This window comes from Apus apus, chromosome 3 (genome assembly GCF_020740795.1).
Source record: "Apus apus isolate bApuApu2 chromosome 3, bApuApu2.pri.cur, whole genome shotgun sequence".
NCBI classification, from domain to species: domain Eukaryota; kingdom Metazoa; phylum Chordata; class Aves; order Apodiformes; family Apodidae; genus Apus; species Apus apus.
The window spans coordinates 93,711,790-93,725,980 of NC_067284.1; the positions used below are offsets into that span (position 1 = coordinate 93,711,790).

General features: G+C 42.2%; 1 protein-coding gene across 3 annotated transcripts; it reads left to right on the forward strand.

The window, feature by feature from the left end:
• The first annotated feature begins 548 nt into the window (after window positions 1–548).
• On the forward strand, window positions 549–13,777 carry STX11 (syntaxin 11). 3 transcript variants are annotated; one of them, XM_051615668.1, is made up of 3 exons: window positions 549–577; window positions 9,577–9,771; window positions 12,813–13,777. In XM_051615668.1, the coding sequence occupies exon 3, from the start codon at window positions 12,818–12,820 to the stop codon at window positions 13,682–13,684; it is 867 nt and encodes a 288-aa protein (XP_051471628.1). In that variant the 5' UTR covers window positions 549–577; window positions 9,577–9,771; window positions 12,813–12,817; the 3' UTR covers window positions 13,685–13,777. The 3 variants fall into 3 exon arrangements, with proteins under 3 accessions (XP_051471628.1, XP_051471627.1, XP_051471629.1); XM_051615667.1 differs by lacking the exon at window positions 549–577 and adding an exon at window positions 4,737–4,877; XM_051615669.1 differs by lacking the exons at window positions 549–577; window positions 9,577–9,771 and adding an exon at window positions 10,720–10,808.
• Window positions 13,778–14,191: the final 414 nt, after the last annotated feature.

The following is a 14,191-nucleotide window of genomic DNA, read 5'->3' on the forward strand; positions in this document are numbered from 1 at the left end:
TATTTCATCACGCACGTCTCAAGCCCGCAGGACGGGACAGGCGCCGCTGCGTCAACCAGCGGGGCAGGAGCGTGGGGGGGAAGATGCGGGGAGCTCCCTCCTCAGCCGCACGTACGACCCCCCGGGTTCAGCTCCCTGTCCGCCGCGGCCTCACCCCGCTCCCAGCCGGGCGGCGGGGTCGGAAAGCCCGCGCTTCCCCGCGGGGAGGCGAGGGCAGAAAGGGCAGGGGGCTCCACGGGGACGGCGGCAAAGAAACAAGTAACCGCAGCCCACCCACGCTTCCCAGCACGCGCGGGGCGGACTTTCCGCCCGCCAGCGCGCGCTGCGGGCCGAGCAGGGGCCGGAGGGCGGCGGGGAGAAGGGCGGGGCGCGGCAGCACCCGCCCCTCGGCGGCGGTGATTGACACCCCCCGTGGGCGGGGATATGCAAATCACCCCCTCTCACAGCCAATAGGCCGGCGAGCAGCGCGGTGGGGGCGGGACGCGCTGCCGGCACCTGCGTTTGTCTCGACGGCGCGGGCAGCTCGGGGAGCTGCGCGGCTGGAGCCCGACGGGACGGGACGGGCTGGCCTGCCGGGGTGAGTCCTGCCGGGACGGGAGAGGATGAGGAGTTGGTTTTGTCAGGAAACCGGGCATGTCGCCGTCGGCTCCCGGAATGGAAGCCCTGCCGTATTCCTGAGCCCCGCTCAGCATCACCCGGGATCCCCGAGCGCCGACCTGGCCCGGAGCTGCTTCGGGACAGAGGGCAGCGCCGGGCCGAGCCGGGTGCCGGGCTCCGGCGGTGGCGGGCAGCCCGTTCCCTCTCCTGCTGTCGAGAGGAGCAGCGGGGGTTTCGGAGCGCTTCGCAACGCAGTTTTGCCTGAGAGTAAACGAAACTGCCCTGTTTGGGATGAAGGGGAGGCTGAAGCCTGGAGGCAGAAGGGACGGTAGGGGATGGGGACCGGAGTTTTGGGTCCAGAGGTGCCTTAGCTGCCTTCGGGTAGCTCTGATCTCGCAAAGGGCAAAAGGGGTGGCTGGGGTTTTCGCAGGATGAGGGAAAACCAGAGGTGCTTTCAAATGTGAGTGTCTTGTCCTGTCCCAACGGGTGTCTACATTTTCTAGCTGCCTTGTTTGTCTGGCTGAAGGGGTATTAAGATTTCATTCATAGTACTCACATGTGGTTATGAGTAGCTCCAGAGCACATGTGGTAGAGAATTTGGCTTATATGCAAAATATAATAGCTGTTACTCCTTTCTTGGGCATCGTTATGGCCAGAGCTGTGAGTGGGTGCAAAAGTTAGCACTCTTTGATTGCTTCCTATTAACCGATATTAATTTCCTTTCCTGCCAAAAATAATTAGTACTCATGTATGTCTGAGATAACTACGTGTAACAGTGTGATACCAGGAAAGGAAATGACTAGAAGAATCACACTGGCCTAAGACGGACATTCACACTTCTTGTTCCTGTTCTTTAGATGGTATTTTAGGAACCATTTTTTAAGCTGTCAGGGATCAAAATGGCGATATATGGCTTTTTAAGATGAACATTCCATTTGAAGGATGCTGCTTTCTTACCAGTGGTGGTACTCACTATTTACATAGTTTTATATGGAAGTGGTGAGACTGCAAGACGAGTGTAACTTTTTTTTTTTTTTTTTTTTAGCACACCAGAGGTCTAACAGATGACTAAAGGTCACCCTTAAGAAAGGATGGTTTAGATGCCCAAAACCTCTGATGACCTTTTTGTCACTTTATTTTTTTCACTGATTGCCTTGTGTGACCACTGCTCTGAAGCTGAAATTGTATGTTAAGTCATACAGCAAATGTATCTGGTGTTTTGGCTGAGACTAGAACTGTGAGTTAATCTCTGTTGTCAGGAGATCTTTGTGAAGAAACTAAGCATGGTACAGAAGATTTCTTGAGACATTAAAATGAGGATAATGTGATAACAGTATCTTCTGGGCACTGCAGATTAACATGATGCTATGGAACACAACTGCATGTTATGTTGCAGTATTGAAGATTTTGGGTGCTGTGGGGTTAAGCTCCATGTCTGTCAACTTCCATTATATTGTAGCAGTAACCAAGATCTTCTCCAAAAGGAGAAATAGTAATTGCCACTTGTGCATAAATAATAGAGAGAGAAGACAATTTTGGAAGAAAATAGTCACCCAATTGCTCCCCAGTATGGGCAGTGGGCCTGTGCAAGCATGTACACTGTTTTGTACACACAGCAAGACTGGAAGTGAGGGTACTGAACAAATCAGGGAAATGCAGGACCATGGGGAGATTGTAAAATGATACCTAATCCCCTCAGTGCATTGCAGCAGTGAACCTAAACCAAACCTGAGAGAAGTTTCTGTAACCTCTCCCTATTCTCTAAAGAATATGGTCCTGCTGTGCTCCCACAGACAAATAGTCTGATTCTCAGCTATTCACAGCTAGTTCAGCATAGATCTTAATGTGTGAAAAAAATCTATTATTTAGTGTGTTTTCAGTGTCAACATAGGAAACAAACTGATAACTTATCTTTTTTTATAAACTCTTTTTATATACTGCAGTGCTGTGTCTCACCCTGGTTTTCTGCATGAAATGAACATAATTCCTTCAACTCCTCTTCCTCCAGGCTTGTATTTTCTAAACCATTTGGAGATAATGCCCAGTATGCTCTGACTTTCTTAGTGTGGTAACTGCAGCAGGATGTACTATTCCAAATGAGGCCTTACCTATGCCAAGCAGAGTAAAACCAGTTCATCCCATGCAATCTCTCATGTGAGATGTTTTTTTACAACTGCATTATATTGTGAACTTGTTTTTTATCTTGCCATCTGCTATAAACCCACCAATACTTTCCTGCTACCAAACTAGGTGTTCCCTACTTTCTATCTGTGAAAATAATTTCTTCCAAATGAGCTATATCAGGCTTTTCTCTATTGAATTTCCTTTCATTTTTGTTTGTACTTCTCTTACTTGCCAAGATCATCTTAGATTCTCATAATTTCTCCTCCTATCTGCCACCAAACTCTTTCTTCCCCTGTCTCAACTTTGTGTCAGCTGGAGACTGTACATTCTCATGTTTGCTTCCACTCTCCAAGTTGCTAAAGGAAAATATGGATAACTTCCTAGTGTGACAGAAACCCATCATAATGTTGGCATATTCAAAACCAGTTTTGATGGTGAGAAGACAACTGCATGTCAAGTATGAAGCTGTTGGACTAGATACACTTGCCATTATATTTTTTCTGGTCCGTCAATTTTTGTTGGCTCTTTGGTCGTCCCTGTAGTGCAGGAATGACAAGGCACAGTGCAGAAATGTTAATTTGATCTGGTAAACTCATCTAAGCACCAAACGTGGGGTTACCACTTCTGCTAAGTTTTACAGAGAAACCATTTCTGGTTACACTTGCGTTTTGGACTGCTTCCCGAGATGTGACCTGCAGGAGAGCCATCTCTGGTGAGGAACATCATTCCCAGGAGCGGCAGCACTGTTCCTGCTTAGGGTTGCCTCCTGGGAACCCCCTCTCGGGGAGCAGGGGGTGTCTGCATGAGGGGAGCAATGCAGTTCAGTTTCTACATGTTTTGATAGCTTTTGCTGATTATGTCGAGTGTCTTGTTATCTCATTTAGCCTATCAACACAAAATGTTTGGTGCTTCTCATCTAGAATTCTGTAGTTTATCACAGAGGGAATGATGTTAAATACTTGAGTTAAGAGGCTTATCATGCTTGCAGCTTTTGCCTTATCTACTATGATTGTTAACCTGTTAATTGCCAAGATTATTCTTTACAAACTCACATTCACAAAATACAAGCAAGTACGGAACGCTTCAGCTTTTCCTGCTGTGCCTTCCCTTTCTGCTGTATTTGTGTTAGCAACAAATAATTAATTTTTGAAAGCAAGAATAAGCTTGCTTGAGTTTTGGATATGCCCAGTCAGGAGTAGGTTCTCTGAGTACCACTGGCCAACATGTCCCTAATTACATCTATATCTTGTCTCAACTTCACTGGTATTTTGAACGGGCCTGTATGTACCCGTGGGCTGCCAAGTAGTGTAAAGTAATTGGCATAAATTCTGCCAGCTCCTGACATGTTCTGAGGCTGTGGGTATACATATGTGGCTGTGGGAGTTATTTCCTGATTTGAAACTCTTGGTTACAGCTGTGTAGATTTTGCCATAGGATCCAGAACTGAGTCTCGTGTACTAGCCCACATGAGCAAATACCAGTAAAACACCTCGTATTTAAACTTAAAGTGATCTTTTTAAAGTAGAGTACTTGATCTCAGATTTTAACACTGTATTACAAGCTGTGAATATATGTCTATTTTAAAAAGTAATGCTGCTGTGCTAATTTAAAAATGTCTCTAGAATATGTTGCTTCTGAGTGATGATCACATGCAACCTCATATTTCTACTTGGATGCCAACATAATGCCTTAATCACTTATAAATACCACTGTGTGGTAGCACTAGTAGTTATGTAAGTATAGTATGTACATAGCTATTTTACTGGGCCAACATGTTTCAGGGAAGCTGAGGTGATTAATTAGATAATGTATATACTCACAGCACTGCAGTGACAGCACTGCCTGGGCGTGCGCTGCCCCATTTCCCTGCACAGTGACACAGAGTGATGCTGAGCTGTAGTAATTGCCAAGAAATGCATGGATGGGTATCTTACTGCTTATGTTAGTGGTGTGGTTCTGTCCTGTCTATTTGCCAAGCCTTTGGAGGTCCAGTTCTCACTCCCCTTGTCTTCATCCAGGCCAATCCTGCCTGAAGACCTTGGTTTTGGCTGTGGCCGCACAGACGGGCATGCTGTGGGAGGCAGCCTGCAGAGCACTGCATATACTGAAAAGTACTGAATGGGGAGTGATGGTGGGACTGCTTTTCTTCCCCTTGGGTAAAATACAATCCCACACATGTTCATCTACTCTTTGTAATGGATCTGTGGTTTTGGCAAGCTGTGCATACTAAACCAGACTGGAGTCACCTCACAGTTCTCAAGGATTCTATATGTTTAGTGGGGTTTTAGTATTTGCAGTTGCTAGCTGTATACTCTGTTTCCAGCATCCTTAGGAAAATGAAGTGGCTGAAGTTGGTGTGTGCATTAGCCTTTCCTGTCCTTAACTTCCATTTGTTAACAGAAGCATGATGAATGCTGGAGAAAGTGCCCTATTGCGGGAGGGGGGTCAAACAATGCAGGTGAAGACCTAACACTTTTCAATGGGCAGTATAGTGAAGATGGAGAAACTGTTTTGTCTACAGCTCTAGTACAGGCCATCCCCCAGCCAAAAAAACCTCAAATCTAGTTACAATTGCTCCTTAGTATGACTTGTGAGAAAAAACAGAAGGAGATAATGAGAATCCATTTGATTATCTATCCAGGATTGAAAATTTGTCAGTGGTGATCCACAGGAACCCAGTAAATAGTAGTAGTCAACCAGTATACAACAAACTGTCTTCTCCAATGCAAGAATGTTTATTTAGCATGTGCTACTGTGTAGTCAAAAGTTAGAACTTTAGATTTTTTTGTAAGTCTGATCACAAATATGTGAAAAATGTAACGCATACTGTGTGTGCATTTAATACACGCCAGCAGCTTCTCCTAGTTTTGATATTGATGTCTGGAAAACCTGATAATTACTCTATGGAAAACACCTTGTTGAATACCTCTGGGAAGTATGAGATGCACCCTAGATCCTTGAATTTAAAATATGCTGTCATACAACAATTGAGAGTTACTTTATGTTGAAGAGATTGAATACTGGCAAAGAAACTGGGATAAGTCAAAGAAGAAACTCTAAAGCTATCAGTACTCAAGGAATTATTGCCTTGTTACTTTGAGTTAGAAGCAACAAACTATTTGAAAGTTAATTTTTCCTCCCAATGTCTCTCCTAGCCTTTATGGTAGGAAAAGAACCACTGGAGACTTGGAGATTCTGACAACTGTAGAAATAGCCTGCAAAGAATGGAGTCGTTCCTACTTCTCTGAGTATACAGCTTGTAATAAATACCTTGCTCTGGCACAAATGGAGAAGTTGACACTTCATGCAAGCTTTTGGAAAAAAAAGCTGCCCTGAGACATTTGCAACTGCATACACTTCTCCTAGGGTAACTGACAGTGTGAAGGAGGTGTTCTGCTGTATACAGGCTTTGAATACAGTATGAAGTGGGCAGTGTCTAGTAGTCTTCAGATACATGTGCAGTTTCTTGCTGGATTTCTGTAGCATTTTGACTGGTGTTCTGTGTTGACTGATGTATTTTTCAATCCTGAATACATTCTATCTATTTTTAATTGTCCAATCCAAGAAACTCTAGAGAACATAACTTCCTTTCAGTGAGGCCACAAAAAGATTTTGAAATGCTAATCTCTGTCAAAGTTGGTAATATTTGAGTTAATGTGCAGATGTGACCTGAAAGCAGCTCCAGAAGGCAAATTGTCCTAATAATTAGATTATTATTTTTGGTGTTTCCTTGAGCTCTTATATATGAGAAGTGAGAAAAGAGAGGAATTATTTGACAAATTCAAGCCTGCTGTTCCACCAGTGATGGAAATGATTGGGAAAACAGGGAATTTGGTCTAAAAAGGTAACTAGCAGTCTGCTACCAGTCAATTAGAAGCTCTTTTGGAAAGAGGAAAACCATTGTTTGTTTTCCAAGTTAATTAATATTATCAAATCTATTACTGGGCAACAGATACCAAGCAAAATTATTAAAACTGGTCTGAGATATTTGTTTACAAAACAGACATATACTAGAAAATCATTATTATTATATTAAATCTGAGACTCCAACTCTAAAATGAAAGGTTTCAGCTGCATTTAATACAGCAGCACACTATTTGCCTTGTAATGGGGTGGATTTCCATCAATACTGCATCCTCTACAAGCAGCATGGGAAGTTATTGGAATGTGCTGATGCACACTTGGTTATGAAGTAATTATGCCTAGGAGCACGTTATTTCCTAATTGTTCATCACTTGTTTCTTGTGTCACATTTAATGTGTGTCATACAACCAAGAGCACATGTCATTCAGAGACAGGATGGACCACGTGGGTTTGTAGTGGAGCAGAAATGGACTTTTATCTTCTGAGGGAGAGGAGAACTGCTGTTAGAAATTATTTTTAACTGGCTTGTTTTGAAATATCTTTTGTTCCTCAAATAAGCCTCTTCAACTGAAGTAAAAGCTTAATCTTATAAGGTCCTACTCAAGGCTGAAAAGATTACTGAGTAGACTTTTGGTAATCCACAAGCTAGTATTAACCAGCAGCTGCCTTTTATGAATGCTGTAAAAAGGAAAACTGTACCCTGGCTTCCTACTCAGCTGCTGAAACTGCTGCTGTATTTCACCATTTGTCCCAAAACTTAATGATGTGGATATACAAATGTTGAAGCTGAAACAAATGTGTGCAACTTGTTTGCTTCTAGAGAAAACTTCTCATCCTTACTTAAGTTATTTCTACTTAGGTAACTGGCTACAATGGAAATACATGCTTATAGTGCTATGCACAGCACACTCTTATAGCTAAACTGTTATTGCAAATGTCTTGTTACTGCAAATTTTACAGTAGTTCAGTACTCCTATTTGTATATATATGGGGCTAATAGAGAGGGGTTTTACGTGTATGCACAGTTTTGTTTTTTGGAATCGATTTCCTTTCCTGTCTGAAATCCCACATCGTGCAAAGTTGTGTGGGGCTGCAGTCTTACTGCAGCAGGACATGCTGTGTCTTTCTCACACATCATGGGAAAGCTATTCATAGTGGTGATTAATACCAAGAAGCAGCATGCTAGTGTGAAGAAATGAGTACTCAGCTGACTATTTTGGGTGGCTATCTGGCTTCAAAGTTGTAACCTCTGCAGTCATTACCTGGTCTGTATTTCCTGTGTGTGTGAGTGTGTGTGTTTGGGTGTACACACCATGACGGACTGCAGGAGGAACTTGATTTTTCCAAGGATGGATTTATCTAGCCGAAAAATAAAAACATGGAAGTACATGTTCCAGTTTGAATATGTACAGTATTTTAAAAGAAAATAAATCTGACAGCCAATGAAGTAAAACACACACTCCTAGAATTAAGGGATTTATATCTCTGTACATCTCTATGAAAGGTCTACTCTTGGTGACAGCAACAAGATCTCCCTTGAGCTTCCAGTTTTCCAGACTGAACATTCCCAGCTCTCAGCTTCTCCTCATACTTTAGGTGCTCCAGCACCTCTGACCATCTTCGTGGCCTCCCCTGGACTCACCCCAGTGGGTCCATGCCTCTTGCTGTGGGGAACTCCAGCACCAACACAGCACTCCAGATGTGGATTCTCAAGTGTCAGATAGGGGTGGTCATTTCCCTCCACCACTTTTGCTATTCCAGCCCAGGATGCTGTTGGCCTCCTTTGCCACAAGGGCGCATTGCTGACTCATGCTGAACTTGTTGTCCACCTGCTAGCACAAGAAGGTAGTTTTTTGCAGAACTCTTTTCTAGCTGGGGAGACCAACTTCTGCTGCACCGGGCCCTATATTAAGGAAGAGATTGCCGCTCATTTTAAAGAATGAGTGCTGAGGCTATCCTTAACAACTAGTAATGTATTGCATATTAATATATTGCTGTTTTAATTACAAATAATGCTGCCAACATGCAAGTAGATGCAAACTTTCCTGAGTAACAGCAGCATCTGCTAAAGGATGTCAACTTTTCTAAACACTGATCCGTTAAGCAGGAATTTTTCTAATGGCGGTTCCTCTCTGCTCTCCCATGCTTGCTCTTTTGCTTCAGCTCTTTAATGTCAGTTCTGTCCCTGACACAATTAAAAGGAATGCTTGGAAGTTACTGTCCTTTATTGGGAAGATCTGGTTTCCCTTTGAAACAGGAATTTGTAACGAGGGAAGATCTCTGTGGTGGCATTGCATTTGAGCCTGCTGTTTTCCTTATGAAAAATTCCTAAAACGTTGCCAAATTGTGAGCCTCTCAAAGCAGCAGTTTGCAAATGCTCCAAATAAATTTGTGTTTCTTAAGCAAAAGGTGCCCAGGAAAGCTGAAGTCTAAACATTTTCTTGAACCTCACAGATCTCTTTGGCCAAATACTGCAAATGCTTTTCTACAGAGTAACTGTCCTTTGGCATAAAGCTGAATAGGCGTCCTCTGCAGTTTGTGGTGTTTGTGGCCGAATATGATGCTGTATTACCAGCAGAGTGATAATCTTAATGTCCTCCGTCCTGTTCAGGCACTTTATGTAGATAAGGAACAGCATCTTGAAAATATGAGGTGGGAAGCAGGCTAAGTAATGCGCTTTAGAAATTGAGAGAAAAAGACAGGATTCGGGGAGAATGAAGGAAGATGTCAAAAGGTCCCTAACTTTGTGGGACTCTGAAGTCAGACTTGAAGGATGGTATCCATTTGTTAGCACAAATAGCTATCGAGCCAATACCCTGATGGGTACACGTCCTCAGTCTAGAGTTAACAGATCCTAACACTGATCACCTTGAATGTAAGTTTTGGTATGTAGTTTCAAACAATGTAGGCTTTTAGAGCTAAGCACTTTGGGAAACCCCAGGCTGAGGATTGTCAATGCAACTGTAATTTGATCCCTCTGTTCACGTTTAGAATTGAATTCTACTGGATCACAGAGATCGTGAGTGATGCTGCATATATAATTGGAGATGAGCTTCTCACCAGTGGCCTCAATCCATGTGTTCATTCACTGATGTCCAGCTTGTTACTTTGGATCTTACTCAGCAAAGTGCCCAAGGCTTGCAGCAGTGACCAAAGTCAGACAGAGCAGACTTCTGATCTTACCAGGTACAAAGGACTGTGCTTCAGATATGTCAAGCTGTTGTAACTCACCAAGAGTGACAGCAAGTCCCTCCAGCCTCCAGATACTTGTTACTCCAGGATGAAATCTGTGTCTGTGGATGAGGCTGTTGAGTCTGCCCTCCCCCAAAAGACTGTTACGAGTTTAGAGAGCTTTCCAGGGATTTCACAGGAGAAAATCATGAGGGAATGAAAAATATTAACATAGCACATGCATTATCTTTCCATTAACTGAATTATTAACATTGAATTTTGCATTGTACAACTTTTATTCAGCACATAGATACTGTAGGCAGAAACTTTGTGGAAGTGGTGGGACATAGGCCAGTGTTTCATTGCATGATCTTCCTGTGTGTGGGACACATTGTGGTGCAATCTGACGCCACATTTGACAGCTCCTTACTCTTCATTTTACTTGACTTTTTAACCTTCTATGTTGTATTACAAAAAATTAGCAATATTTTTTACAGAAATGCTGCGGAATTAGAATACATGTGAACTTATTATATCATTAGTATTTTCATATTGTGAATTACCGTGCATTTGCTTCTCCATATCCTTCTATTTTAATTTTATCTAATGTCTTTAAATAGTTGTGGGTGAGAAAGGCAAACTGCCAGTTACATTTTTGAGGGTAGGGGCAAGGAAGGGTAGACCTATTAATACAGAATTATGAGTTTATTACTCAGTGTGGTTTCTGTTTGTGTTTTCTTTGTCAAGCATGAAAAGTAAAATGTAATCATTGTTGAGGCAGTTTTCAGTCTACTTGCTGTGGACTGATGAAATTTAGTTTTTCTCAAGTTCAAGGAATCATAAGCACAAAGGCAACATAGTCCTGCACACACATGATTTAGTTGAAATGGCATCTTGTTGCTGTTGATCGTAATTTTAAAGTAACAAAAAAACATCATTTGCTGTTTCTAAATGTACATGCTAAACCCAAAGAGAATAATCTGCTGAACACAACACTTGGCAGTCCAAGGATCAGACCAGAAGTGGGAGGATCATCAATTCTACGGAAGCTAGTAAGAGTCAGGAATGCAGTCAGACAAGCAATGTGACTGGTGTTCAGAGCCAACTCTGAAACAGTGATTAGAAGAGATCTAAGTAACCCTGAGATAGGTAGATATCTTTGTTTGTTCCCTTTCCACAATGCTGTCTAGAAAACAGTCCGCTATTTCCAGACAAGAAGGGCAGGTGTTCTCACTTCCTCTGTGTCTCCAAACAAACTTGGCCATAGAGTTTTAAAGCCAAGTAAACCTGACTTCTGAGCTGCACCACACGTTTCTTTTTCTTTTTAGATGGGGATTTTTCCCATCTAAAATGATGTGGTGGCATGAGGTGAAAGTCTTGATTTTATTACTGCTGAGGGAGGAGGTGGAAAACCTTTAATTTCCTAAAGCTTTCTCTGTATGATTGAGTTGAATCTGTGTAGCTTATGTTTTAAATTCAAACAATTAGCTTACGTGTGTGGATTCCTGAATGAATGCTCCTCTCTCAGGATATTAATGGATTTTCTTGGTTTACATTGCTTGCAAAAGAATCAGCTTAAGTTGAAATCCACTTTTTTGCTTCAATGTAAATGTGATCCTAATCGGGATACTTGTCAAGATCAGTATATACCCCCAATGAAATGTAAAAGCACAAGAGGCAGTGTTTGTAATGGAATCTTTCCCATCTCCCCTAACATCTTTAACACATCTAACAATCCCATGAAACGGATTATAAACTGAGAGGTTTCATTCATGTTAGATCTAGGCTTGTTTTATTGGGTATGTACACATGCACCTTTTCTTAACCTGGCAGTAACTGGTGATCCTATGAAGGGATGTGTCTTCTACAGTGGATGCCATGTTTCTAAACACTGTGAAGATACTTTAGTTCCTAGAAAAAACAAAATTAATCTTCCAGACACACACATCTGGAGGTGTCCTGCTTGGTGCTGCTACTTAACTTGATTCTCTTTCTTGCTAATTTAAATTAGGTAATGAGATGTACAGCTTTTGTGATGGGAAATTTCTGGCTTCCTGCTTGGTGTAGCACTTCATGCAGGCTTCTTGCTGAAGCTTTCAGATTTCACTTTCTGCAGATCTAGAGTTTCAAGTAAACAACGTACCTAAAGGAGACTTACACTTTGTTACCATGTCTGTAGGGGATTACTCATTCTGTGGCTTCTTAATGAAAATTGCAGTTAAGTACATCTGAGGCAAACACATAGAAAACAGATCCTGATCTGTAACAGCAGTATTACTTTATTCCTTCAGTAGGATGTTTACATTACACAAAAAAAGAAGGGTTGGATGGATGGTTTTACTTACACAATGCTGCTATTGCTATGTTGTTTTGTTGGATGCCTAGTACACTATGGTCAATGACAGCATCTGGAGACCTTAAATTTACCTCCTTCTTTTTTTCCACCCCATTTCTTGGAACTTTTCTATCCCAATTGTATTTGTAAATGCCATTTCTGTTTCTGAAAGACTTCCTGCTCTTCTCACAGGAAAAGCAAGCTTAGAATGACAAAGGAGCTATGACATTTGGGGCAGATGATCTAAAAAAGGGTCAAGATCTAGAGAAGATTTCTCTAGTGAGCAGTGGTGGGAAGCGTTCAGTTATTAACACATCTACACATAGTGATAGCTGAAAGCTTCCTATCATTTGCTCAAGAGTTTGTTGGTTTTTTTCTCCAAGTGGAAGACTGGCAATTTTGAGGGGTTAGGGATTGTCTTATTATTCTTTTGGATTTGTCTTCAGAATTTGTTGTCTTCTGTCCTGCACTTTTTAGTTTCTATGCTTTGTAGTTTCTAGAAGAGTGTTCTAGCATTAGAGTTTGGGATCTGAGATCCATCACTGTCTAAAATACTATAAACCAATTTAATATTTGATATTTTGTGTTATCTTTGATGTAGTTATATTATCTATGATGTAGTTATAACTATGATGTAATTATTAGTTATGAACTTTCAGTCCTTGTAAAACCATCTTTTATTTGCTTTAAACTTCTTTCCTCCTGTTCCTCTGTTTTACAGGCAGGATGAAAGACCGGCTAAATGAACTGCATGAACTTGCCAGGTTACATAATCAACAGTTTTGTGATAGTGGGGATGATGAAAATGTATCCCACAATGTTCTCCTATATGAGACTGATTATGCCTTGGAAATTCTTCATAAAGACATACAGAACATCCGGACAGAAAACGACCTACTGAAAGAGGACGTCAAGCGGCTCAGAAAGCAAAACAACCGCTTCCTTACTTCCATGCGCCGTCTTAGTAGCATCAAACGAGATACTAATGGCATTGCCAGAGACATCAAGGCCCGCGGAGAAAGCATCCACAGGAAACTCCAGATAATGAGAGATTACAGTGAAGATGCAATAACAAAATACGGGGCTATGTCTGTCATGGCCAGGGTAGCCAAGAACCACTATGTTGACCTCATGCATGCGTTTCAGGAGACGATGTTTGAATACAACGAGGCAGAGATGAACCAGCGGGAGAACTGCAAGATTCGAATTCAGCGGCAGCTGGAGATCATGGGCAAAGACGTTTCTGGCAATCAGATTGAGGAGATGATTGAGCAAGGCAAGTGGGATGTCTTCTCTGAGAATCTGTTGTCGGACGTTAAGGGGGCTCGCTCAGCCTTGAATGAGTTAGAGACACGTCATAAAGAGCTGGTGAAGTTAGAAGGTCGCATTAAGGAAATTCATGAGCTCTTTCTCCAGGTGGCCCTGTTAGTGGAGGAACAGGCGGACACCTTTGATGTCATTGAGATAAATATGCAAAATGTTGAGGACTATGTAGGAGAAGCTAAAGATCAAGTGAGAAAAGCTTTGGAATACAGAAGAAAACACCCCCTCAGAACAATCCTCTGCTGCTGCATATCCTGTTGCAGAAGGTGACTATCCCACTGGAGCTGTCACAGGACAACTTGAATGTCTACCAAATAAGACATTCTTTCCTGTGACTGCTCTGTAATGACAACACCTAGAAACTGGGGGGGGGGGGGAGGGAGGGCTATTTTACAATTGTTTTTTTTACGTTGCATTTTTCTAAATGTGCTGAAGGCTGTTCTATTTGACAGCTCCTAGAAGCGTTGATGATAAAACTATTTTTAATGGAAATGTACTCTGTTGGTGTAACTAGAGTTGCAAGAAGATCTCTGCAGTGATACTCACTTCAGATGGGCAAGAAAGAGGCATGAATGATGGGCTGATAACTCAGCCTAGGGAAGATGAGAAATTTAAAGAAGTAACCTCATTCTTATTCATCAAAGTGAGTCTGCAGGCTGTGCTGCCTGACTGCCTGGCATGACAAAATACACCACGGAATCAGGAGGTTTCAGTTTTAACTAGTTTGGAGCCTGCTTGATGCAAATACTTGGACAGATTTTTGCTCTGTTTATTTGA

What these genes read in the sequence shown, in the direction of transcription:
- STX11 (XM_051615668.1), top strand. Translation starts at nt 12,818, where the DNA reads ATGAAAGACCGGCTAAATGAACTGCATGAACTTGCCAGGTTACATAAT.